General features: G+C 53.7%; 3 protein-coding genes across 4 annotated transcripts; 1 reads left to right on the plus strand and 2 right to left on the minus strand.

Moving 5' to 3' along the window:
• Window positions 1-380: 380 nt before the first annotated feature.
• SMCR8 (SMCR8-C9orf72 complex subunit) lies at window positions 381-7,050 on the minus strand. Its single transcript, XM_051631705.1, has 2 exons — window positions 4,478-7,050; window positions 381-2,229 (listed from the first exon to the last, which is right to left on the minus strand). The coding sequence occupies exons 1-2, from the start codon at window positions 6,817-6,819 to the stop codon at window positions 1,776-1,778; spliced, it is 2,796 nt and encodes a 931-aa protein (XP_051487665.1). The 5' UTR covers window positions 6,820-7,050; the 3' UTR covers window positions 381-1,775.
• Window positions 7,051-7,231: 181 nt separating this feature from the next.
• Window positions 7,232-18,508, plus strand: TOP3A (DNA topoisomerase III alpha). 2 transcript variants are annotated; one of them, XM_051631703.1, is made up of 20 exons: window positions 7,232-7,306; window positions 7,661-7,914; window positions 8,998-9,057; window positions 9,383-9,456; window positions 10,007-10,082; window positions 10,617-10,725; window positions 10,838-10,981; window positions 11,583-11,753; window positions 11,970-12,070; window positions 12,207-12,281; window positions 12,407-12,489; window positions 12,596-12,803; window positions 12,981-13,166; window positions 13,588-13,717; window positions 14,299-14,412; window positions 14,489-14,654; window positions 15,073-15,216; window positions 15,489-15,611; window positions 15,893-16,620; window positions 17,603-18,508. In XM_051631703.1, exons 2-20 carry the CDS (start codon window positions 7,729-7,731, stop codon window positions 17,779-17,781), a joined length of 3,057 nt encoding a protein of 1,018 aa, XP_051487663.1. In that variant the 5' UTR covers window positions 7,232-7,306; window positions 7,661-7,728; the 3' UTR covers window positions 17,782-18,508. The 2 variants fall into 2 exon arrangements, with proteins under 2 accessions (XP_051487663.1, XP_051487664.1); XM_051631704.1 differs by having other exon boundaries at window positions 7,260-7,321.
• Window positions 18,509-19,557: 1,049 nt separating this feature from the next.
• On the minus strand, window positions 19,558-24,058 carry MIEF2 (mitochondrial elongation factor 2). The gene is made up of 4 exons (XM_051632548.1): window positions 24,019-24,058; window positions 23,359-23,512; window positions 22,681-22,858; window positions 19,558-21,953 (listed from the first exon to the last, which is right to left on the minus strand). The coding sequence occupies exons 2-4, from the start codon at window positions 23,503-23,505 to the stop codon at window positions 20,899-20,901; spliced, it is 1,380 nt and encodes a 459-aa protein (XP_051488508.1). The 5' UTR covers window positions 23,506-23,512; window positions 24,019-24,058; the 3' UTR covers window positions 19,558-20,898.
• Between the last annotated feature and the right edge of the window lie 19 nt (window positions 24,059-24,077).

Consider the following 24,077-nt stretch of genomic DNA (forward strand, 5'->3'; position numbering starts at 1 on the left):
TCCAGCACTACCCCAAGAGCCTTTTCCAGGGGAGAGGCATCTGAAGGGTGGATGCTGGTGCCAAGTGACAGCCTCTACATGGAGCCTCATCGCCCTCAGGACACAGGTTTCAGAGCAGTGCTGCTCTCACATCACTGGGATCTAACCCCACCCTGTCCACAGAAACCACCCTGGACATGGAAGGAACATCCCATTCATCTCCAGCACTGCCTCACACCATCACAATAAATGGAGGTTTTAATAAAACTCAACACAAACAACCCATCAACATAATCTCACCTGTTCTCACCCCATCATCAGAAGAGTGACAACAAGAAATAAAACCAAGGATACAATTTCTAGCAAGGCTTTTCTTGCTTAGAAGTACCACAGAGGCACCATGTGGCTCCAGGGAGAGCAAACAGCAGCCCAGGACCGGCGGCCAAGGAGTGGCATCTCCAACAAGACTCCAGAGGGAAGCACTGTGCTTGGGCATAAAGCTTTCGGCACTGACAGGAACAACCTGGGAGTGCCACCATGCTGGTGGCACAACCTTTATGGCACAGGCAAGTGGCACAGAAGCTTTGCAAGGGAAGTCCTCAGCATTCAGGGTCAGAGAGTGCAGTTCTGCCCCATCCAGGAGCACCCTGGGAGAGGTAGTTGAGACACGACGGAGACCCAGCCAGAAGCAGCAGGGAGCAACGCTGACCCTGCTCTACCACACAGCACAAAAGTCAACTCCCTGACCAAAAAAGAAAACCCAAAAGCAACTACAACTGATACGACACAGAATCCAGTACATTCATCCCCTGTCTCTCCTGAGCTGTTACATCTCCCCAGCCTGCTGTCTCACAGTGTAGCTGCAGCTGAATTGCACTGTTCGTTTCCCCATCACAAAGTGTCCAAAAATTAGGGGGGGGAGGGGGTGTGTCCCCACTCTGTTCAGTTCTCCTCTCTCTTTAAAAGGCCACCATCGACCCCACACACTGTGAGGATTCCCAGTCTCCCTCCCACCCTTCTTGGAGGTCTCCCAGCAAATGAACAAGGCACAGTGCTTGACATTCCCAGCAGCGGGCACCTTGGTGCTCGCCGGTGCCAAGGAGTCCTTCCACATTCCAGATTTTAACAAAGCAGACAGAAACTGGCAAAGGCTTTCTGGAGAGAAGCACATGTGCCTCCACTGCTCTCCCAACTGCCCAGGGACAACCTACCCTGGGAAGTCCCAGGAAACTCAGAAAAATGCAGGAAGGGACCTGCTGTGCACAGATGGGTAACTGCAACCTGCCACCCTGCCTGGGAGCTCACACTCACATGAGACACTGGTGACTTAAAAAACTTCCTGTGGCCTTTACATCTCCCCTCTGGTCTCCACCCTGGCTGGCTCCAAGGAAGGGACCAACAGCATTTAGGGCTCTGGCAGAAGCTTACAGAGCACTGTGTTACTGAGGGGGGGGGCTGCACACTACTACGTATTGATCCCCAAGACAGCCCATCTCTCCCTCCACACCATTATCCCCCTGGGACGCTGCCATGACCCGTTTTATAAGTTCATCCTGCCCCTTCTAACACTTAAAACCAGAGTGCCACGTGTTTTATGTGATGGAACACCTACATTCTTGGCTACACAGAACCCTATGGGAAAACCAGTCCCTCAGACATTGATTTCTGTGGAGCAGAGATGCCTGCAAATGCATCAGCTTCCCTGCCCCTTCCCGACGTGTGAGAGCTGTGGCAATGTCAAGCACGGGTGATCTGTGTCAGGCTTTGAGGACGCAGGCAGACAGCCCCTCACGAGGCTAGATTTTGTACAAAAAGCTGGGAACATAGTCAAATCTGAGCAGAGGGTTCACCCCCTGGTCGGGTTCCTGAATGTACTGCAGCTTCAGCAGCTCAGCTAAATACTGAACAATCTTGACATCTTCGTTGGCAAGGCCCAGCTGAAGCTTCAGAAAGTTCATCCTGCGATTCACAACGGATTCCTCCGGTTCCCTTTCGCTGATGGGAAGGTGCAAATGATGGCAGAAGGTGAAGAGGAAGGCTTTTGAACACAGCTGGGTGAGGATACTTTGGACGTGCATATAGTAGGTGCTTCCCCGTTTGATCTGGGTGCGGTGGTCGGCCAGCCGGGACACCAGGGTGCCCTTGTAGAGCGGGCAGCGCAAGGTCTTGCTGTCAGCGTCCAGGATGCTGAGGTACCGGCTGTACCGGCTGAGGGAGTGCAGCACGTTCACCCCGGCAGGGGACACCACCCTGGAACAGCAAGGAGAGAGGTCATGGCTGGAGGAGACCAGGCAGCCAAGCACCAGACTGCGTCTGTGCTCCTGTGTCACACCCATTTTACCTCATGAGCTGCGAGCCCCTCTGCAGGCAGGTCAAGTCTAGCATGGATGAGACTGGCCAAATTGTCCCTCCAACCTGGCAGATCCCAAAGGAACCTTGATCATCCCCTGATCCACACCACACATGTGCTGCTCCATACACCAGTGTGCCTCGGGGCAGCTTCCTCCCTCGGTGACATGGAGAAGGAGGGAAAGGACATGTCTGGTGACCAGCAGCAAACTCTGCAGCAGCTGGCACATGACAGCAAGGATCCAAAAACTCAGACCAGACCCTCCTTACCAAGAGCTCCTCATACAGCTTTTTGGGAGGGAACTGCTCTGAGGTGGTCAAAGCCCTGAGCACAGCAAAACCTTCTGCCCTTCCTTCAAAACATCCTTAAACCAAAACATTCCTTGGCTGAGCCTGGGCATTTTTCACTCAGGTGCAACCCCACAGCACGTTCACAACACCTGATTATCCAACAAGCCTAAATTCATGTTATTTAAATGCAAATCACAAGCCTGCGCAGACTTTTACCTTCTGCTCCTCGACTCTGCGTGGTTGAAGTCGCTCAGTTGAGATCCAGCTCCCAGCCCCAAAGTGGGAGCCCCAGCTGTGGGTGTAAGGGCTGTCCCTGCTCCCAGGCTGTGCCTGACCTTGGGAGATGCAGCACCCTCACCAGAATAATTAATTTAGCCTCTCAGTTCCTTCCCAAAGCCCTTGCACAAAGGGTTTGCTGAAAAAAAACACTCACATTAAGCTCAGCACTTAATTAACATTCCACAGAGGAGAGTTTCAGTGACTGACACACATTACAAACAGTTCTTAAAAAAAAACCAACAAAAATTGATTACTTTTGTTTATAAAAATGGCATTTAACCACAAACACTGAGCCATGAGTCAACACTCGGGGCTTTTAAAAACCTTCCTGACAGACAGAGAGGTTTGAGAGCAGCTGTTGGCAGAGCTGCCATCCTGCCTCCCGAGCACAGAACTGGGGTAAACTGGCAGCTCAGGATAATTTCATCATCCACAACCTCCAGCAACGCAATATTCAGCAGCCCAAATTCCTGTGTTTTGCAGATTTCTGTATTTTGGCTCTCCTGCTTCTCAGCAGCACTCTGTCAGGAGCTGCTCCAGCCCAGCTCTGTGCCACAGGCTGCCCGCTCTGACTCCTGCCTGCCACATTGGTGACAGCAACAGCCACTCCCTGTCACACCTGCACCTGAACACATCCTGGTAACACTCACAGAAAATCCTTTTCATACCAGCAACAAAGGCAAGGCCAAAATCTTGAGAGCTGAGCAATGGCTTCTTGTGAATACAAACCACAAAGCCACATCCAGAGCTGGGTGTCAGGGAAGGGGTGTGTGCTCTCTCCATGGTCCTCACCCCAAGCAGAGGTTTCCCTTGCACCACAACTGCAATCCCAACACCACGGCCCACACAGCTCCACGGGCCTTTTGTCCTTCTTATTTATAAGTCTACATCCACCTGCACCCCCTGAAAAGAGCCCAGCAGCTCCACAGGCTCTGCCCTCCCTCACAACACCCTTGCCAACACAGCCCAAGGTGCTGGCACTCCAATTTCTGACCTCCTGATCTCCTCAACAGTGCATCATCTCTTCATCAGGGTCCAGAAGGAAAAACCCTCCCCATACCCAAGTAGTCATTTAAAAACCAAAATTCTAGCTACAAATATTGGAAGAGTTTAAACAGAAGACAAGGGAAAACAGAGCATGTGAGGGGACTCCAGGAGCACTTGGACCATCCAGGAAACCAGAGGGACTCAAGTGTTTGTTCTGTGCTTTGCCAGGCTAAGACTGAAGCCAGAAAGAAACCCCAAGGCCAAGTAACTTGTAAGAGCCAGGCAGCAAGGACCCATGAGATGATTCAAATATTAACTCTCAAATAAAGAGACAGATAAATCTACCCCCCTTCAAAATATACCCCAGAAGCAGAAATTCATGGCAACTGTGTAGATAATTAGACAGAGACCTCCCTGCACACCCACTCCCCTCCCTTATCCAATGGTTTGGATTGGAAGGGACCTTTCAAGGTCATCTAGTCCAACTCCCCTGCAGTGAGCAGGGACATCTTCAGCTCGATCAGGAAACCAAATTTTAATCACACACACACACCTGGACTCTGATATAAAGACAAACAGACCCTCCATTTACCTCTGGAGTCCAATCAGCTTCCACTTCTGGAAATCCACGAGGTGCAGAGGGGAAGCGACCCAGTGCTTGACGGGCTTGGCGTCCACGCCGCAGTTGGGCACGAAGATGGAGAGCGCCGTCACCAGCTTCTTGACTATGGCTTCCTCTTCCCCCAGCACAACCAGGGTCCTGCCACTGAGCAGGGAGAAGATGGCAGGGTGGGCGAAGGGGTACTGCCGGATGAACCGCAGCGCGTTCTGCCCCGCCTTCTTCTTGTGCCTCTCGCTCGCCTGGCGGGCGAGGTGGGCAGGAGAAGGGGTCCGGTCAGAGCAGGTGGAGGCAGCACTGCTGATGTAGCTGGTGGAATCAGAGCACTCGTCCAGGCTGCTCTTGCTGACCTCCCTGTTGCCTGTCAGGTAGTGCGAGTCGAACTCGTAAGGAAGGAGGCCCCCCGAGATGCCATCATGGGAGGGGAAACCTCCGTGCAGCCCCGGCTCGGCCCGGTACGGCTGCGGGGGGATCCTCACCACCCCATCCTCCTCACAGGGCTTCTGTCCCAGCGCAGGCAGAGGCTCCAGGAAACTGGGACTCTCCTTCCCGATACAACAGGCGGAATCGACCTGCACCAAGTTCTCCTGGTTCAAAACATCTTCCTGCTCGTCGGCGTCGTCCAGGTTTAGTTTGGGGGTGAAACGAAGGCCTCCCTCTTCACCATCCACGTAAGGTTCCTCGTTAATGGCACTTGGGTAGCTGGCTTTGAAATCCTCCGGGATGAGCGCCTCGGAGGGACAGGTGCTGAGAACCTCGATGCTGTCCTCGCTGACGGTCCGTCGGCTGCCCACCTTGCTGCGGCCCCCCTGGGGGCTGGGGCTGACAGGGAGGCTGGCCTGGCTCTCCGATTTCGTCAGCCCAGAGGTGGGTTTCTCCGTCCCCAGAACCTCGATGCTCTCGCCGCTGCTGATGCTGCCTTTAATATCCGCGTCGAGATAGTCCAGGTTGTCCTGCTGTTCCAAAGCGACCGACCCGGTCGTTTGGGGCTCTTGGGAGTCCTCTATTTCCTGCTCCATCTTGATGGGCACGCTCTCCACGCTGGACTTGTAGGATCCCAGGCTGATGACCACTTTAGGAGCAGAGGACTCTTCCAAACATTTTCTATCAACAGCATCTTGACTGAGCCCCTGGCAGCCTCTGCTCTGTTTTTCAGGTGGTTTTTCGTCCAGAAAAGACACATCCTCAAAGAGGAAGTTAGTGACACTTTGTTGCTTCAAGAGGGCCCTGCTGATCTGGTCGGTCAGGAGGTAGCAGACATCACCTCTGAAAGTCCTCTCGATCTGATGCAACTGGTCAAGGGTTTGAGTGAAAAAATAAATATCACAGAGCTCCTCCAGCGTCTTCAGCTTCTTGTCAAAGCATTTGGCAGATTTGGCTTTGATGAGCTTGGGGGTGTAGGATGGCAGGTGGGCAAAGAGGGGCGTTTCACCAGGCTCGGGGAGGTCGGAGGTAGCTGGGCCCTGGTCACAGCTGGTGTCAGCCTGATCCAGCACAGACTCTGGCTCGTAGGGGTGGAAGTCAGACTCCTTTAACTTCCTGTAGGGATACGACCGGATTTGTTTCAGCAGATCTTGGTGCTCAATGATTGACTTCTCCACGCTGGCCAGCTCGTTGGCCTTCTCAATGGCTTGGGTTGTGTAATACCCTTTGTCGTTGGCTTTCTTCTGAATCTCGGTTTCATTGTGCAGGACAGTCCTGGTGTAGTCCAGATCTTTCAGTTTCTTTTCCAGTTCATTAGCAAAAGCTTTCCTGTTCCCTGTCTTTAGGCATTCGGAGGCTTTGGAAAACTCAGCGGAGAGTTCCTGGAACTGCTGCATGATTTTGTGCTCATCAGCAGAGATGTAGGCCATGCAGAAGGGCCTCACGAAGCCCCGGGCTTCGAGGTCATAGAGAGTCAAGTGGTGGACGTAGGCAAAGGCCCCTTCCTTGGAGTCCCCCAGCACCACTTTGGAATCCTCCACAAAGTTCAGCTTGGGGTAGGCAGAGCCGGGAGGGTGCCCCACGAAGGAGGCCTGGTAATCCACAGACATGATCCGAAGGGAAAAATAATTGAGATCGAAAGTGCCCGACACTTTGGCATCGTCGGGGATGGTCAGGAGGGGCTGAGGCCCCACTTGCTCCGAGAACTCGGAGATGAGGATGAAGTCCCGGGTGAACTTGGAGCTGGCGACCTTGGCCCAGGGGTTGGCACCGGGGCTGGCAAAGGGGAAGAGCGGCACCGAGTACTCCTCGGGCAGGGGCGGCTGGCTGCACAGCTCATCCTCCAGCTCCTCCTCTCTGGTGAAGGCCACCACGTCAGGGGCGCTGATCATATTTCCCGCAGGAGGGAACCGACATGGAGCAGCGAGGCCCCCCCGGTCCCCTCCGCCACCGGGCCCTGCGGGAGGCCCCGCCGCAGCCCCAGCCCCGCCGCAGCCCCTTCTCCCACCGCCGCCACCTCCTCACGCCGCTGCCATGGCCCGCAGCCGCCGCCCCCCCGGGCCCCGCCGCTCCTCTCAGCGCCGCCGCAGCCCCGCAGCCATCTTGGGCTCACATGACGCCGCGGCCTCTCACCCCGCCGCTCGGCAGCGCAGCCGCCGCCTCCCCCCCCGCCCTTTGCGGCCGCGTCTGTTTAACCTCCGCCGTCCTCCGGCGCGACGGGTGGGCGGGCGGAGGCGGGAGGAGGCGGGACGGCGGGCAAGGCCGCTGCGGGGCCTCCCGGGAGCTGTAGTGCTGCGGCGCTTTGCGGCAGGACGTAACCGGGAGGGAAAGCGCGGCGCGTGCCGCTGCTCTTTGCGACAGAGGGAGCGCGGGCGGCGGGTGCGGGAGCGGGGGGTGCGGGGTGCGGGGGGTGCGGGGTGCGGGGGGTGGGAGGGGGGGCCGGAGGGGACAGGGGGTGTCCCGGGGCGGCAGAGCGAGGCCGGGGCCGGGGCACCAGCCCTGCCCGGCTGCGGGACGCAGCCCCGGCCCGAGGGAAGGGCCTTGGCGGGGCAGAGGGGCCGGGGCGGGCAGGCCCCGCCGGGTGCCTGTTGCTGGCGGGGGGGAAAAGCCTTCTTCGCTTCCGTGAGCTCGGAGGGGGCTGCGCCGTCTGTGGCTTCGGGGCAGCCGGGCAGGGGATGATACCCTGGCCCCTCTGACCAGGGAGAGTCAGGGATCGCTCTTTGTCCCCAGCAGGATCCAGCCCCGAGGCCAGGACACGTCAACATGTCTTGTCCCCGCGGGAGCTGCCGCCGCCTCCGGTAATGACCCTCCCGGCGGGGCTCTTCGCTGTCTGCGGGGTCAGGATGCTGCCCCAGCCCTGGCGTCTCTTCTCCCGGGCTGCCGAGGACGTGGCTCTGCAGAGGATCCGCAGGGTCCTGTGCGTGGCTGAGAAGAACGATGCTGCCCGAGGGATTGCAGATCTGCTCTCCAACAGCAGGATGCGACGGGTAGGAGTTCACCACATCTCCTGGCTGCTTCCCGATGTAGGTCTGGCTTGGCTGGCTGGAGAGGCTCAGCTCACCAGAGCCACCGTGCACCTGGGCCCAGGTGCAGTCTGAGTCCTGCATGGACTGCAGCTCCCTCTGCAGAGTTTGGCAGGGGCAGTTCACATCAACGTGTGCAACATCTTGCACTGGTTTTGTTTCTGGCTGTGTAAGGGTACAAGAACTGCTTTCTTTGGTAGACAAACACCACTTGCCCAAGTGTCTTTGGGGGTCTCAGTCCCCATTTCCCTGTGACTTAAGACCTGTTAGAATTTTGCTTCCCCGGTGAGGGCCCCCTGTGTCAATCCCAGCTTTGCAATATATGTAAAAAAGCTTCAGGAACTGAAACCATCTGTTGGCATTCCCCAGTCCAAAGCCACCACTCCTGCAGTGTCAGCAAGTGTCAGGGGTTTACTGAAGTTAACACTTAAGTGATAACACTAAGATGGCCTGTGGTTTGGAGGAGTTCAGAGATCTCTCTGCTGCTTTGTATTGTGACCTTTAACAGTTGTTGTCATTACTTGGTACCTAGAAGGTGCTTCCAGACCAGAGTTAAATTTGACTGAAAGGTGTTGTTGACAACCTGAGCACTGGCAGTCCCAACCCAGGATGATATTATCCTGCTTCTGTGGGAAAAGCAGCAAATACCCAGTCCAGAAACCTCCACAAGTCTCAGGTGGAAGGTGGTCTGGGGGACCCAGAGCTGGCACACACTTCGTTTGGAGCAGGATAGTTGTTTGCCAGGAATGTCACCACCCAGCACCATTAAACAAATCTATTCCCCACTGTTTGTCATCTCTGTCCATGGGGAGATAACCCTGGCATCATCCCCTTGGAGCATCACTTTAAACTCTGTGATGTTGGGAAGCACCATTTCAGTGTCTCCAGAAATGATTCTGGCAGTTTCCATTCAACCCTGCTGCCATTTCCATTAGCTGCAATTCCTGGTTTTCTCTTGCCCCAGGCTTCTCCACGCTCCATGGAGGTGGAATGTGTTTGGTTCCTGTTAGGAGCCAGAAACTCAACAACTTTTCCTTTTCCTTCCAGCGAGAAGGGTTTTCCAAGTTCAACAAGATCTACGAATATGACTACCAGATGTTTGGCCAGGTAAGAGTTTTCTCTCATTCCACTGCTGGATTAGAGAAGTGCAAAGTATTAATTATCAAAAGCCATTTGTCAGAAGTTACAAAACATCTCCAGGAGTGAGGACCTTTTGTCCAAAGATGAGGAAAAGTCAGATGATCTTTGCTTGGCTCAACCACTGCCAATAGATTGCTGTTTAGGGTCAGGAGCTTCCTACAGAAACAGAGGCCACAGATTTAGCTGTCAGAGAGAAAAGCAGGAGGGAGGTGTCACTGTTGGTGGAAATGGAGAACTGCCTCGAGATCAGGTCGCTAATTGGGCACTAATGAGCTCGCTCTCTCTCTTGCAGAACGTTACCATGGTGATGACATCCGTGTCTGGACACTTGCTGGCTCATGATTTTAAGATGCCCTTTCGGAAATGGTCAGTACCCCCAGCAGGGACATCTTTGGCTTTCAACCCCAAGCTGAGCAGGGACTCTGCAAGTTCAAAGACTGGGGAGCAGGCAGGGACTCTGACACCATGTGCAGAGAAGGGTGATAAGGATCAAATTTTGTGTAGATTAGCTAAAATATTGTTTCAAATGACTGTCTGCAGAGCACAGCCATAGCACTGGCTAAAATACATTAAGGAATTAAACTGATTCCAAAACTTGATTGATATTTTTGTGTCCTTTGTCAGACTAGGAGTTGTCTGGGGAAGTCAGGCACTTTTCTCCAGCTTCCCTCCCCTTTGTTCTCTGTGTTTGAAACAAGAGAATTTGCTTATTTAGGGCTGTTCTGCTTTTTCTCTGCTTGTTTTTGTTTCTGTTCCTTTTAATTGTAACTCAGCATTTCATGTGAACTCTTAAGCTAAGACAAAGCCAATAATTAAATATATTCTGAATTGAATAGCACTTCTTCACAAGACAGCACCAGTCAGTGTCTCACCACATGTGTTTTAGTTTTTGTTGTGCTCATCCTCTGCTCACCAGGCACAGCTGCAACCCTTTGGCTCTTTTTGATGCTGAAATTGAGAAGTATTGCCCTGAAAATTACATGGATATCAAGGTACGTTGTCTTTAAGAGCTGCCCTGTAACTCTGCCTTCAAAGGTTGGCTCTAAAAATATTGTCTCAGACAGGAGGAGGATTGTCCCTTTGTCCTGAATTTCTAAGTTCCAGAGTTAAGCAAATTCCTCCTGCTTTTCCTAGGACTGTATGTGCCATGAGTTTGTGACACTGAGCATCTCCAGCTGGCTTACAATTAGTGCAATAAATGAGCAACTATTTTGCTAAAAGGAGGTGTTCGGGTTTTTTTCCATCAAGGTGGTAAAATTGCATCTCAGTTTTACCAAACCCTGACATTTTCAGACACCAGCCTGTGGTGCAATCCCAGCCCTGCTTTTAACAGGGTCAGATGTAAATAAATGACTCTGTTCTTCTGAAAACGGCCTCATCTCTTGAGAGACACAAATACCAAATGTTATGGCAACAATCTGTCTCTATGGATACATGCTGCGTGTTACATTCATCCAGTGAGTCATTCCACAATGAAATGACAAAGCCAGTGGCCTGGTGTGTCTCACCCTGGGTTGTTTCCTCAGAGGACCCTGGAACGGGAAGTCCAGCAGTGCCAGGCTCTGGTGATCTGGACGGACTGCGACCGAGAAGGAGAGAACATCGGCTTTGAGATCATCCACGTCTGCAAAGCTGGTGTGTAGAGCATTGTTTTCAGCAATCTGAGTCCAATGAAGTGCTGATTTAACAGGTGTCACTGCTCAGGGAGCTCCTAACAGAGGTGTGTTCTCAATGTGGTGTCTGGCAGTAAAGCCAAACCTCCAGGTTTTCCGAGCCCGTTTCTCAGAGATTACGCTCCACGCCGTCAGAACAGCCTGTCAGAACCTCACCCAGCCAGATCAGAAAACAAGTGATGCCGTTGACGTCAGGCAGGAGCTGGACCTCAGGATAGGTGGGTAAACACCATCAATCATTCTGGTGGCAAAAGACCTCTAAGATCATTGACTCCAACCATTAATCCAACTCTCCCGAGTCCACGAGCTAGAAGTGAGAGCAGGCTGCCAGGCCTGAGCTGCTGCAGGCTCTTCTTCTAAAGGGACGTGGCAGGAGGGTGGCAGGCAGGGAACAGCTTTGTCACCAGTGTTCAGCTTATTGTCTATAAGTACTTGAACTCCCCTAAAGTGCTGAACAAGAGAGCCAGCCACCAGGCTCTCCCTCCCTTCTCCTCTAACCACATTCAATACGCATTGTGAAAGCCCAGCAAGGGGTGTTTAGAAATCAGCTGTATCCTCCACACATGGCAGAACTGCCCTCTGTGGTGGCATAAATCTGATTTTTACATCAGAGACAACTAAATCACATCTCATGTTTTACTGGAAACGTGCTCTTTGAAGCAAACTTTAGGTTTGTAGCTCATGCAGCACGGAGGCTTCTGCAAGCAAGTCTTAAAAATCAAGCAAAATCAATACTCGGGAGTATTGAAAAGAACCATCTGAAGTGGTGTGATCATCCTCCAATGTTGTGTTACTCAGTCGGATGTTTTGTTTTCTCAGGTGCTGCCTTCACCAGATTCCAGACACTGAGGCTCCGGAAGATCTTCCCGGATATTTTAGCGGATCAGCTGATCAGCTACGGCAGCTGCCAGTTCCCAACACTGGGCTTTGTGGTTGAACGCTTCAAAGCCATCCAGGCCTTTGTTCCTGAATCCTTCTTTAAAATCAAAGGTATGCTTGGGCAAAGGGAGTCCTGGGCTCCATCTGAAACGGCTTGAGGAGTTTAGAAAGGAAAAAAAAAAAAGTCAGGGCAAGAAACAAAAGAGTGCTGCAGAGGTGGTTTCCTCTTCCTTTGCCATGACTGTGAAGCAGAGCTGGAAGGTTTCCCAGCTCTGAGTGTTTCCATTGTGTCAGGACTGTGTCACTCAGCTCTGTTGTTCTGCACAGTGATACATGATCATGAAGAGGGCACTGTGCTCTTCAACTGGAAGAGGAACCGGCTCTTCAACCACACGGCCTGCCTGGTCCTTTACCAGATGTGTATGGAGGTAAGAAAGCTTGTAAATAGTTGCATAATCCCCCACTAGCCAAACATTTCCTGCATCCCTCTTGCTCAAGATGTTAAACACCAGTTTGTGTAAACTCCTGAAGGAGATTTTTGCCTTTTCCTTCCTCTGTGCTTAGGATCCAGTAGCAACTGTTGTTGAGGTTGGGAGCAAGCCAAAGAGCAAATGGAGGCCCCTGCCCCTGGACACTGTGGTATGTTTGAACTGTGCTGAAAGGACTTCTCTGAAAGCAGTTTTGAACAGAGATTTTTAGTCACCACTCTGAATTATGCACAAATACATTTTTTTCTTTTTTCCACCTGGCTTGTCCCAACTCAGGAACTGGAGAAGTTGGCTTCCCGCAAGCTGAAAATAAATGCAAAGGAAACCATGAGAATAGCAGAAAAACTCTATACTCAAGGGTAAGAGAGCAAGACTTGGCTTGGTAAACTTAAATCTTTCAAAAATAAATGGCCTTTAGCCCAAAATAGGAAGCATCTTGGAGCTCCTCCTTCTGTCTTTCTTCAGGTTCATTAGCTACCCCCGAACAGAGACCAACATTTTCCCCAAGGAGCTGAACCTCTCTGCTTTAGTGCAGCAGCAAACACAGGACCCCAGCTGGGGAGCATTTGCACAGAGGATTTTGGATGAGGGTGGGCCAACCCCTCGGAATGGAAACAAATCAGATCAGGCTCATCCTCCCATTCACCCCACAAAACACACCACTAACCTGCAGGTGAGTTTAACAAGGGCAGAGGTAACAGGTGGCTTGGATTGCTTGGTAAATAAAGATACACATCTTAATAATGTAATCATGATTAGAGGGCTTCCTCACCTGAGATCTCCCTTGTGTTTCTGGGCACCTCATTGGCACAGGAGGAGGCTCTGACCCTCTTTCCCTCTTTGCTTTTAGGGCAACGAGCAGAGACTGTATGAATTTATCGTGCGCCATTTCCTGGCTTGCTGCTCCCAAGATGCCAAGGGCCAGGAAACAACTGTGGAGATTGACATTGCTAACGAGCGCTTCATTGCTCAAGGATTAATGATCCTGGCCCGAAATTACCTGGAAGTTTATCCTTACGAGAAGTGGAGTGATAAGGTAATCCCCTTGAATGACAGAGATGAGAGGTTAAAGTACCTGGAGTTTAAAGCTGCGCTTCACTGCCAGCTCAGACACCTCTACAGAATGTCCTCTGACAATTCCCAGTCCACTGGCTGTTCCACTCAAAGCCATCCCTGCTGTGGGGCTTTATTGTGCCAGCTTTAGATAGTTCCTTCCCCTTTTGACACCACAGCAGAGACCACCCAGGGATGTGGAAGTTGACTTTACTCACCAAGAGGAGCTGTAATTGCTCTTCCTTGGTCTCAAACAGCTTGTTACTGGCTAATCCTGATGACCCTGAGACTGGATCTCTTCCAGAACAGGGTGCTGCTCTGCTACTGCATTGCCCTGCTGTTAGTGTGACATTTTGTCTTTGGTGACCAGAAGGCAGTTTCAAAGAGATTCTCCTTCCCTTCAGGTTATCCCACTGTATCAGAAAGGGTCTCGCTTTCAGCCCACTACAGTGGAGATGGTGGATGGGGAAACCAGCCCTCCATTGCTCCTCACAGAAGCGGATCTCATTGCTCTCATGGAGAAACATGGCATTGGTCAGTATTGCCAGCGTGGCCTTTGGCTCGTGGGAGAGCTTTGGTCATAAGCTTCTTAACTAACACCAGTTCTGTCCCACCCTCAGAGTAGGCAATTCTCTAAACATCACTTAAGATAAAAACATCACTTAAATCATAGAATGGTTTGGGTTGGAAGGGACCTTAAAGATCATCCAGTTCCAACCCCCCTGCATTGACAGGGACACCTTCCACTAGACCAGGTTGCTCAGAGCCCTGTCCAACCTGGCCTTCAACACTTGCCAGGATGGAGGCTCCACAACTTCCCTGGGCAGCCTGTTCCACTGTCTCACCACCCTCCTAGTGAAGAATTTCCTCCTAACATGGAAAGGCAGAGTCCAAAGATCCCAAGGAGTCCGCAGAGAGCTCCCAGTACCCAGGGGGATGTGCATCTTAGGGTGTTCCTGCCAGCACCTTATTGCCCTCAGTGCCAGCACATGTGGGCAGTGCTGCTCCTGACCATAAGTTGTCTCCTGGTTCCTTTAGCACCTTGCACTCTGCACTAGGCACAGGGGAAGTCACTTCTTGGCATCTAATTCCCCGACCAACCCATCTGCTTTCAGGGACCGACGCCACTCATGCCGAGCACATCGAGACCATCAAGACGCGGATGTACGTGGGTCTGACCGCGGATCAGCGCTTCCTCCCAGGCCACCTGGGCATGGGGCTGGTTGAAGGTGAGGGCAGAGCCCATCAGGAAAGCAGCAGGTTCCTTCCTTGTTCCTTGTGCTTACCATGCAGTGTCTTCCTCAGGCTACGATTCCATGGGCTACGAGATGTCCAAGCCTGACCTTCGAGCTGAGCTGGAGGCTGATCTGAAACTCGTCTGTGAAGGGAAGAAGGACAAATCTGTTGTGTTGCAGCAGCAGGTCCAGAAGTACAAGCAAGTCTTCATCGAAGCTGTGGCCAGAGCTAACAAGTGAGTCCTGTCTCTGCCCTCTTCTGCTTGCTTTGCTGTCCTGGGAGGTGCTGCCTTCTCATCTGGGGCTCAGCCTGGAGTGGGGTCCTGTCACACTTTCCCTGGAGCTCTGCCCAGCATGTGTGGGCACTTGCATGGGAAGGGATGACTTGCAGCCTGGCACACTGTTGTGGGTTCTTGCCAACTAACTGCTCATCTTGGTTTAAACCCTTAACATTAAACTCAAAACTGGCTGAAAGAGATGGCAAAGTGCACTGACCTCTTCCACGTTGTGCCCACACCTGGCCTGTTCTAGAGGCATGGTGCTGTGGAGGACCTTGGAGGGGCTGTGTGGAGGGCAGCAAGCTCCAGTTCACTGCATTGCCTGGTTGCTCTTTGCAGAGGAGACACACAGAATGCTCTACTGCTTTCTTTGTAGGTTGGACCAGGCCCTGGCTCAGTATTTTGGAGAAGGCACAGAAATCACAGAGCAAGAGGAGGTCTACCCAGCAATGCCCGTGGCTGTTCGGAAGTGTCCGCAGTGCAACAGTGACATGGTCCTGAAGACCAAGAGGAACGGCGGGTTGGTGATCTTCCCTCTTGTAGAAAGTAGCCTCCTGCCTTGGTTTGTTCCTTTATCTCCCCTCTGCAGCAAGCATGAAACTTAAGGAGCAGCTAGCTAACTCCACCAGCTACGTAAGCTGCGTGGACTCAGATTCATTTCTTTCTCAAGTACGTATTTGCCCTTAAAAACTGTTGTTTTGACCATTTCTGATGGCTGAGAAGACAGGAGAACACATCACTGACTGTCTCGACTTTGCCTCTTCCTCATCCAGTGCTTTTATCCCACGACAGGTTCTATCTCAGCTGCACAGGCTATCCAGCTTGTAAAACTGCAGTCTGGTTTCCTGATTTTGTGCTGGATGTGGCCAGGGATGAGAGCATCTGTGCTGTGTGTGAACCCCATCCCGTTCACAGGTGGGTGGTACCAGCTTTCCCTCAGGGACGCACAGTCCTTCAGACTTTGTTTTAGCTATCAGGACAAGAAACCTCCATGGGCTGAGCAACCATTTTCCATTCCAGTCTTGAAAAGCTGGAGCAGCACCGGCATGGTCTGGGGATGGAGAGAAGAGGGGCTGGGGAAACTGGTGCAAGCACAGCAGAATTAAAAAAAATAAATTAAAAAAGTCAAGTCCAAGTCGAGGTCTGTTGATGAGGAGTTATAAACTGAGAGACTTGAATTATTCTTTTCCCTTTAGACTGAAGTTTAAGTTCAAGAGGGGCAGCGTGCCACCCGTGATGCCCCTGGAGTTTGTTGGCTGCATCGGGGGCTGTGATGAGATGCTCAAAGAGCTCCTGGACCTCAAGTACTTGCACCGCCCATCCCAGCCAGCACCAGCCAGCCAGCAAGGTCACCACCTGCAGGTCAGCAGCTCCTCCAGCAGAGCTAGTGGTGAAAACAGGCAGGTGAGAGGGACCACAAACCTGGCACCGAGACGTCTGCTCTCCTTGAACTCCACAAGAACAGCTCGGGCTGCTCCCTCGGCCGCTGCGGATGCCGGGGACAACGCCGTGGTGTGCAACTGTGGGGTTGAAGCCCTGTTGCTAACTGTGCGGAAGGAAGGGCCCAACCAAGGCCGGCAGTTCTACAAGTGCAGCTCCAGCACCTGCAACTTCTTCCTCTGGGCTGATCAGCACTCGGAGGACAGAAGCAACGCGGCTCCGCGGGGCTCTGCGCTGCCCCAGCCCTTCACAGGAAGGGGCCCAGCAGGATTCCAGCGCCCGGGAGGAGGGAGGGGCCCAGAGCTCTTTGGAAGCAACAGCTCAGATTCAGGAGGCGGCACCGTCTGCAAGTGTGACCAGCCAGCTGTCACCCGCACTGTCCAGAAGGAGGGGCCCAACAAAGGGAGGCAGTTCCACACCTGCTCCAAGCCCCGTGAGCAGCAGTGTGGCTTCTTCCAGTGGGCAGATGAAGCTGTGGAACCAGGTGAGGCTGGGCTGGGACACAAGGGTTAGAGGCTGCCCTTTAAGCTGAACTGAACACACTGCTCACAGGTGTGTTGCTGCCACAGTGTGACAGCTCTTGCAGCAACTCATACATCTGACAGGCGTCAGGGTCTGTCTTTAGAACATCTGTCAGCAGCATCATAGCACTTTAAATGTTCCTTGTAACAGCTGAGTCTGCCTTACCTCCCCGTTGTTAGCAGGAGACATCTTCAGGACACAACTGCTGAGCTCCAAGCAGGATGCTTTGCTTCTGTGTGCAGTAAGCTTAAGCATCTGTGACTCACTGGATAAAGCCCAGCAGTCTGTTTGGAAATTATCCTCCCAAGTCACAGTGCTCAGCTTTGTGAGAGCTTTTACCAACCTGCTACAGATTTTTGGAGATCTTAAACCCCATTCTGTCATGCCAGGGAATCTGAGTGAGCTGCTCCCTCTGCCCTAGTTTGGGAATGCAGGGAAAGGCCAAGTCTTTCTGAAGCTTTGATCAGTTGGGAAGCTGAGTGTGGGTGCTGTGGAAAAATGCTGAGAAGTCCCCTTGAAGAAAAATAATTGCAAAATAAGGATGTGAAGGAAAGAGAAGGGACAAAACACAAAGTGCAGAGGTGGAGATGTGATCTGAGATCTTCAACACTCACCTTCTTAGACATTTGGGCTTAAAGGGGTAGAATAAAATTTTCAAAACCACTTAGAAACCAAGTTCTCCTCTGGCATGTTTTGTTGTTTCTGCTTCAGCTGTAGACCAGAGTGGAGAACCAGGCAAACCAGTGTCCCCTGTTCTGTTCCCACATTTCTCTAATGCTGCAAGACAAGTGGGTAACATTTAACTCTTCTGAAGCACCTGTAGTTTTGGAAATAATCTGAGCAGCAGGGATAGTAAAATCCTTGACATGCAATATTGAACTTATCTTCTGTTTCTCACCTACTCGTATTTCCAAAGGTATTAAAGGCAAGTTGTTTCTCTCTAGGGCCTTCTGGAGATGTCTCTGTGAACCCCTCTGGCAGCAGTGGATACTCAAGAGGGTTGGGGAGTAAAGCCAAGAGACCAAGCAATCTGGCCTCAGGAGCCACTGCCAAGAAACCACGGACCTGTAGCATTTGCCACCAGCCTGGCCATACGAGGAAAAACTGCCCTCAGAACCACTGAGCCTGGATGGACATCTCTCAAGAATCTGGAAGGTCCAGGGTTGTGAGCTCCTACACAAGCAGCTACTGCTGAAAGGAACTGGAGTCTAGAAATAAGTCCATTGAATGCTTACTGGAAGGGCTAGTTGCAGGCTGCCTGGGCAGCAAGGGTTGAACCAGCTTCAAAAGGTGGCTCCCCTACTGGTGTCAGCCTTTGTTTTCAGCTGCTTTTCTGCTGAGCAGATTGGGATGGTCTGAACATGTCAAGGAAGCATTTGGAAACTGAAACCGTGGAGAAAACATCACTAGATCTAATTCACCTGCAGCTCCCACCATGGTGCTGGTTCTCCTCAGCCTTTCTACTGGAGGAAGAGCTGGATCATGGCCATGAGAACAGACACCAGGGCTGCTTCTCTCTCCTCAGTCCCTGGCTTTCCACAGTGTGGAGTTTTAAGTTTCCTTTCAAGTTCCCATTACCAGAGGAACATTCCCCTTTCTTTTTTGTCACCCCTTACCTTGGCTGTTGCTGCCAGTGAAGGGGAGGGCCAGGTGTGGAGGAGATGGTGCTCTCCCTGGAAGGAAAGCTCAGCTGCAAAGCTCAGGAAGAACCCTCATCTCAGTTCCTGAATTTGAAAGAGAGTTCTTCCTCAAACCTCGAGACGTGCCTCTGTGATGCTGCTAAGTAATGAAAGTTACTTGTGTCAAACTGTTAAGTTTCTTATTAAAAGATTATTTAATTTTTCATTTGATACTGTGCCATCTTAACTTTGCCTTATTTCTTCCTGCTTCAAACAGTTCAGCTCTTGCTGTAAAAGCATCAACCAAGATCTTGCTCTTCCCACTCACTCAGCAGAACCACACAGAAGCTTTCCTGGCAGAAACTCTTCCTGGTGTTTTTTAGAAGTCAGCTGCAGAGGGGCAGGGAAAATGGTTTTATCTCACCACCTGCATCAGCTGCCCAGGGACAGACAGACAGCTGGTGGAACTGAAGGGAGATTCTGGTATCCTGACTGAACTCCCAAGGAGCCAGGCTCCCTCCCCCCTCTCACTGGAGCTTCCTCTGTACATCAAAGCAAGGAGCTCAACAAGACTCCGTGTCCTCTTCCAGCAGAGGACAGCATTGCTTTTTCCCCCAGGGCTGCCAGTGCTGCTCAGGTCCCTGCTCCTTTGGGATATGGAGCAGTTCCCTAGGATCAGTCCCAAGCAGCCAGGAGGCTGAAGCACATTCTACAGGGAGATCACAGCAGCACAGGTTCACTTTGGGGCCTGCATGAGAGAGAAGAGAACCTTTAACTCCGCAGCAGCCCCGCGCCCTCGGGCCTAGATCTGCTGAGCATGGTCAGGAGAACTCAGGCTGCATTGCCCTGTACCACTCACTCCCACAATCAACAGCTGTGGCCTAAAAATACAAACCTGCTGGTGAAAATAACAGGATTACGAGGCTTTGTAAGGCAATCACTGAGCTGGTGACAGGGGCCTGGGAACAGCAAGGGCAGCAGAAAGCATTTGTGCAGTCCACGGGCAGCAGGGGAAGAGCTGCTGGTGGCATCAGCCCTCACCAGCTTCCCCAGTCTAACCCTGGCCAGCATCAGAGCCACCGGATAGGTGGCACAAGCTCAGTGTCCAGGCTCTCATACAGCAGCCAGGCACCCTGCAGGGGTTTGGGAGAGGGGTCTGACCAGCACCGAGCTCTGGGCACAAGGGAAAGGACACCCTGCATGTGCCACTGCAGCTGGAGAGTGGCCTCAGCCTTTCTCATGGGAAAGGAGACAATACAGCTGACACCAGAGAACCAGAATACACAGGGAAGGTTTATTCTCATCACTGACACCTGGGAAGTGGTTTGGAGGAACAAATAAAGTCATCTTCAGACTGGGAGAAAAAGCACAGGGTGGTTTTTCCCCCTCCCATAGGACAATAGCTGTAAAGAAAACCAAACCACAACAGCTGCCCACATTGAAGTCCACAGGATTTCTCCATCTCCACCAGCGTGCAAAACCAGCTCTTCCCATTAAATATAAGAATATATTCCTTTGCCCTGGCACTGCAGCCAGAACCAAAGCCTACTAGCAGCCACTCAAAGGAATAAAAATCAAAAAAACAAAACAAAAACCCCAAGCAAAACACACCTTCTTAATAAAAAGCAGAAACCACTTCAGTTCTTGCAAGTGCTCAGCTCAGAGCATCATTCTTGTCCTACTTTCCAGCCCACAGGGCTTTGGGGGAACAGGACCTGAAGACAGCAGCAATATGTGTGAAACGGTCACTGGACAGATGAGAAGGGGACATGGTGGTTCAGGGCAGAGCAGCAAGGACCCACGGACAGACATGGGCAGTGACCCACCACTGGGAGGGGACACACAGCCCTGCCACGGCCTCCATCGAGGGGCTGACACCAGGAGCCTCCTGGCAGTCAGCAGCTCTCTTCCTGCCACTGCCTTTCTGGGGACATCTTCCAGCAAAACACAACTGTGGGACAGCACAAAGCCCCAGCCCCATGCTGGAAGCACCTCCCTTCCTCAGGGCAGAGCAGATCCCAGTAGAACAAGGATGCAGGGCTGAGCTCGCCCCTCTTGGCCACTGAAAGGGTCTCCCAGGAATAAACCTGCAGCCCCATTTGCTGTGGCTGTACCTTGAAGTGCCCAGACAACCACCCAGGTCACGGCTTGAGCAGCACCCTGCAGATGGATGAGGCTTCCACCCTGTCCCAAAAGCTGACTGAGGGGCCTGCAGGACAACAGCAGCAGCAAGGAACTGCTCCCCTCCAGCAGGTCTTGGAGCACAAGGGGAGCCTGGCAGCAGTGACAGCAGGCTGGGACAGGCAGAGGACACTGGGAACCAGGGACCAAACATCCTTCACACCAGCTCCCAGTGCCCAGAGGATGGGACTGACCTGTAGGTACTTGACTGAGGTGTGAGCTGCACTTGCCTGCGTTGGGCAGAGCCTCCCAGCCAAAGGCTCCTGACACCAACACCCACCTCTGTGCAGGCACCTTCTGTCCAAACAGGAACTACTTCTTATAAAGTGCAAGAACTTTGCTTCTTTCTGACTAGTCAACTAGAAGCATTGCAACCCTCACAGCAGGGAGCAGCAGATGGGTGAGGAACACCCTACATTCAGGAGCTCCAAATGCACTGGTCATTTCTCCTTCAGCAGGAGCTCTGGCTCAGACACAGCCCTGTAGAGCATCAAGCCCATCTCCTCAATTTCCTCTTCTGACAGCTCACAGAAGAGGTTGATTTTGTGGTTGAAGTAGGAAGGCAGGACCCCTTTCTCCAGGTAACCCACCAGCTCCTCAAGCACCTGCTGGAACCTGTCAGCAAGGTTTTCTTCTGCCCAGTCTGAAGCGGTGGCACTGAGGTGAAGGACAACGTGGGTCAAGGGGCTGCCACTCAGTTTGTGCAGGGTGGGGTGGCTCTTGCAGACGCTGTTCAGGACGCAGAGGCAGCGCTGCCGAGCCCCGCGGTCACCGGCATCCAGCTCCTTCACCTTCGAGACCTCTGCCCTGTAAAAGCTCTCGAGCCAGAGGTTTTCCACCAGCCCTTTGGGAGGAGCAGCCAGAAGAACCCTGTCTTCCATTTCCACCACTGGGAAGAGGGTGATGCTCAGCTCGACCTGATCGTGTTTGACTTCCAGCTTCAGCTCCTGGGAGGCCACGACGGGGTGGATGATGCTCCCCAGCAGGCTGCCGATGGCAGGCCAGTTGATGGAGGCCACAAGCATCTTGTGGAGGGTCTCGTTGAGTAGCTTGGAGGAGAAGTACCAGCCCACAATGAACCTATCCCAGGGGCTGCACCCACGAGGGAAATACTCCAGATCAGTCCTCTTGATCATCCAGTATTGGGGGTTCCCCACCACCGTGTCCTCCCCTGGGATGAGGGTCCAGAGCGCGGCATCGAGGACCACCGGCAGCATGAGGTGGATGTCATCAGCTGTGAGAGCCCCGAGGCCATCAAGCAGGGGACCTCTGAGGAAGAGGCTGCCAAAGGGCAGCTCCGGGCACTTGTTCCGCAGGAATTTCTGCAGTTGGACGCAGATGCTCCTGGCCAGATGTGGGGCGAGGGACGCTTGTGCCTCGGGCACGGCCAGCCGACTGCTGTAGTGGGAGAGGAGCTTCTCCTGCAGCGTGAGGCAGTGCAGAGGGCTGGATGCAACCTGAGGAGTCTCCAGAGGGGCAACACAGACCTTGGGCTCTGGGAGAAAGGGGGCAGAGGGGAGGGAGATGTCACAGCTCTGAGCAGACTGTGCAACCTGCAGCAGCAGTTTCTCCTGCTTCAGTCAAGAGGGGGACAGAGCTGGAGGCTCAGCTCTCTGCCCACAAGGCTGACCTTACCAAGAGGGCCACCACCACATCCTCCAACATTCCCAGCAATTCTCAGCTAAGGCAGAGCCCAAACTAACCTCAAAACACAACAGCACCGGGCCTTACTCCACAGCTGGAGATGATCAAACCTGCTGGAGCCCTACGAACAATCCCGCTCTAGGTTCGGTACCTCTGGACTCGTTCTGTACCAAACCAGACTGCTTTCCCACTTGGAAAAACTCTAACTCTGCAGGCAGCCAGACAAGGCAGCCTTTGTCTGTGGTAGCTCCTGAGTGCACCTTCCTCCAGCCAGAGCTGACCCAGAAAAGGAGCAGAGCAGGCACCACTCTGGAGGAAACGAAGCCCCGGCAGCCCCTGCTGCGCCCTGGCCGCAGGAAGGTGTCAGAGGTGCTGTTAGCAAAGGCATTGCCTAAAAAGGGCCATGGCTCAGGAGCCTCCCAGAAGGGAGGGCACAAACAGGTCAGCTTTCCAGACACTGAGCTAAAAATAACCTGGAGCTCCCAGAGGGCCAGGGGCAGCAGCTCAGCCAGTCTGGAGCACACCAAGGTGATCTTCCCGCTCATGGCAGGAGCTGCCACACACCCCACGAGCCTCACCTGGCACCAGGAGCTGAGCTGGGGAGAGCAGAGGTTCACTGAGGTCCTCCCTTCTCTGCTTCTTGGGGGGTTTTGGTGTCGTCTTGATCAAGGCCAAGTCCTGCCAGCTCTCCTCCAGGGTCTTCTGCTCAGCTTTGGGGTCACCTTCGTCACGAGGGCTGGTGGCTCGGTCGATCAGCTGGAGGGAGGGAAAATCCCTGTGGATGAATTGTTCTCACAGCTGTTTCCCCACGGTCATACTCTGAACTAAGGGGGACAACAGCCCCTCTGGGACACACACAAAGGGGACAACAGCCCCACGCAGGGCTTCTGCCAGCAAAGCCACACAGTTCAGGGGGGCACAAAACTGAATGTTTTCTTCCTGGCAACTTTAAGTTGGAAAACAGTTGGGTGCCCCAATGTGAATGAAACCCGAGGTGCCTTTCCAGATGGGATACTGCATCCTCAATACCTGCTGTCCCAGGCAGATGGGGTGGCGGGGCAGGGTGGGAGCAGGCAGCTCCGCGCCCACAGCACTGCTGCTGGCACCAGCACCACTTCTGCCAGACTCAAGGGCCCAGATTGGGAGCAGCTGGCAAAGCCTGCGGAACATATTCCACAAACAAGGGAGCCAAGTGCTTCTCCTGCATGGGATGACCGACCCCCCCTGTGTCTTTCCCACCCCCCCGCAAGCCTTACCCTCTTGACAGCCAGCGTGGCGATGGCCAGCACGGCCGCGCCGCTGACGCCCAGCACCAGCCGGGCGTTGGCCAGCAGCAGGTCGAGGACGCTGCCCAGCCCGGTGTCCTCCTGCCGCCGGCCCCGCCGCCGCGTGAACTCGGCCATGGCCGCCCTGCCGAGGAGGAGAGGAGCAGCGGGGTGTCACCCCGGGAGGGGACACCTGCCTCCCCGGGAGGGGACACAAAGCCCGCGGGGTTTCAGGGGCACAGGCAGCCCCGGGGCAAGGCTGCCAGCGCCCCGGGTGCGGCGGGAGGAGCAAGGGTCGCCCCGGGGAAGGGCCGCTCGGGAGCAGCCGCCTCGTGGGGGGAGGGAGGGAGGGAAGGAACCTCCGGAGCGGGGTGCGGGAAACGGGGGCACGGCAGCCGGTGCCTCCAAGTGGAGGAGCGAGACGGAGCCCCCCGCGCTGCCGGGACGAAGGGCCAGGCAGCCGCACAGCGCGGGGCCGCCCGCAGCGGAGGCGGAGCAGCCCCGACCGCCCCTCGCAGCTCCCCGCTCTCACAACGCCCCCCCCGCCCCACAGCTCCCCGCTCTCACATCCCCCCCCCCCCCCCCCCGCGCAGCTCCCCGCTCTCACATTCCCCCCCCCACCCGCACTTATCCCGGTCCCCCCGCACTCACCGCGCTCCCCACGCGCCGCCGACCCCCCCGCCCGCGCAGCCCCGCCCCCGGCGCGCGGA

Source organism: Apus apus, chromosome 14 (genome assembly GCF_020740795.1).
Source record: "Apus apus isolate bApuApu2 chromosome 14, bApuApu2.pri.cur, whole genome shotgun sequence".
Classification (NCBI taxonomy): Eukaryota; Metazoa; Chordata; class Aves; order Apodiformes; family Apodidae; genus Apus; species Apus apus.

Bases quoted from the DNA above. Each gene is read 5' to 3' on its own strand.
- MIEF2 (XM_051632548.1), bottom strand. From the start codon at position 23,505: ATGGCCGAGTTCACGCGGCGGCGGGGCCGGCGGCAGGAGGACACCGGG. The intron at 22,859-23,358 runs GTAAGGCTTGCG...CCCTCCCTCCAG, and splicing joins CCACGCTGGCTGTCAAGAGG to CTGATCGACCGAGCCACCAG. The intron at 21,954-22,680 runs GTGAGGCTCGTG...CCTTTCTCCCAG, and splicing joins AGCTCAGCTCCTGGTGCCAG to AGCCCAAGGTCTGTGTTGCC.
- TOP3A (XM_051631703.1), top strand. From the start codon at position 7,729: ATGACCCTCCCGGCGGGGCTCTTCGCTGTCTGCGGGGTCAGGATGCTG. The intron at 10,726-10,837 runs GTGTGTAGAGCA...GGTGTCTGGCAG, and splicing joins CATCCACGTCTGCAAAGCTG to TAAAGCCAAACCTCCAGGTT. The intron at 13,718-14,298 runs GTCAGTATTGCC...ATCTGCTTTCAG, and splicing joins CATGGAGAAACATGGCATTG to GGACCGACGCCACTCATGCC.
- SMCR8 (XM_051631705.1), bottom strand. From the start codon at position 6,819: ATGATCAGCGCCCCTGACGTGGTGGCCTTCACCAGAGAGGAGGAGCTG. The intron at 2,230-4,477 runs GTAAATGGAGGG...TTGCTGTTCCAG, and splicing joins AAGCTGATTGGACTCCAGAG to GGTGGTGTCCCCTGCCGGGG.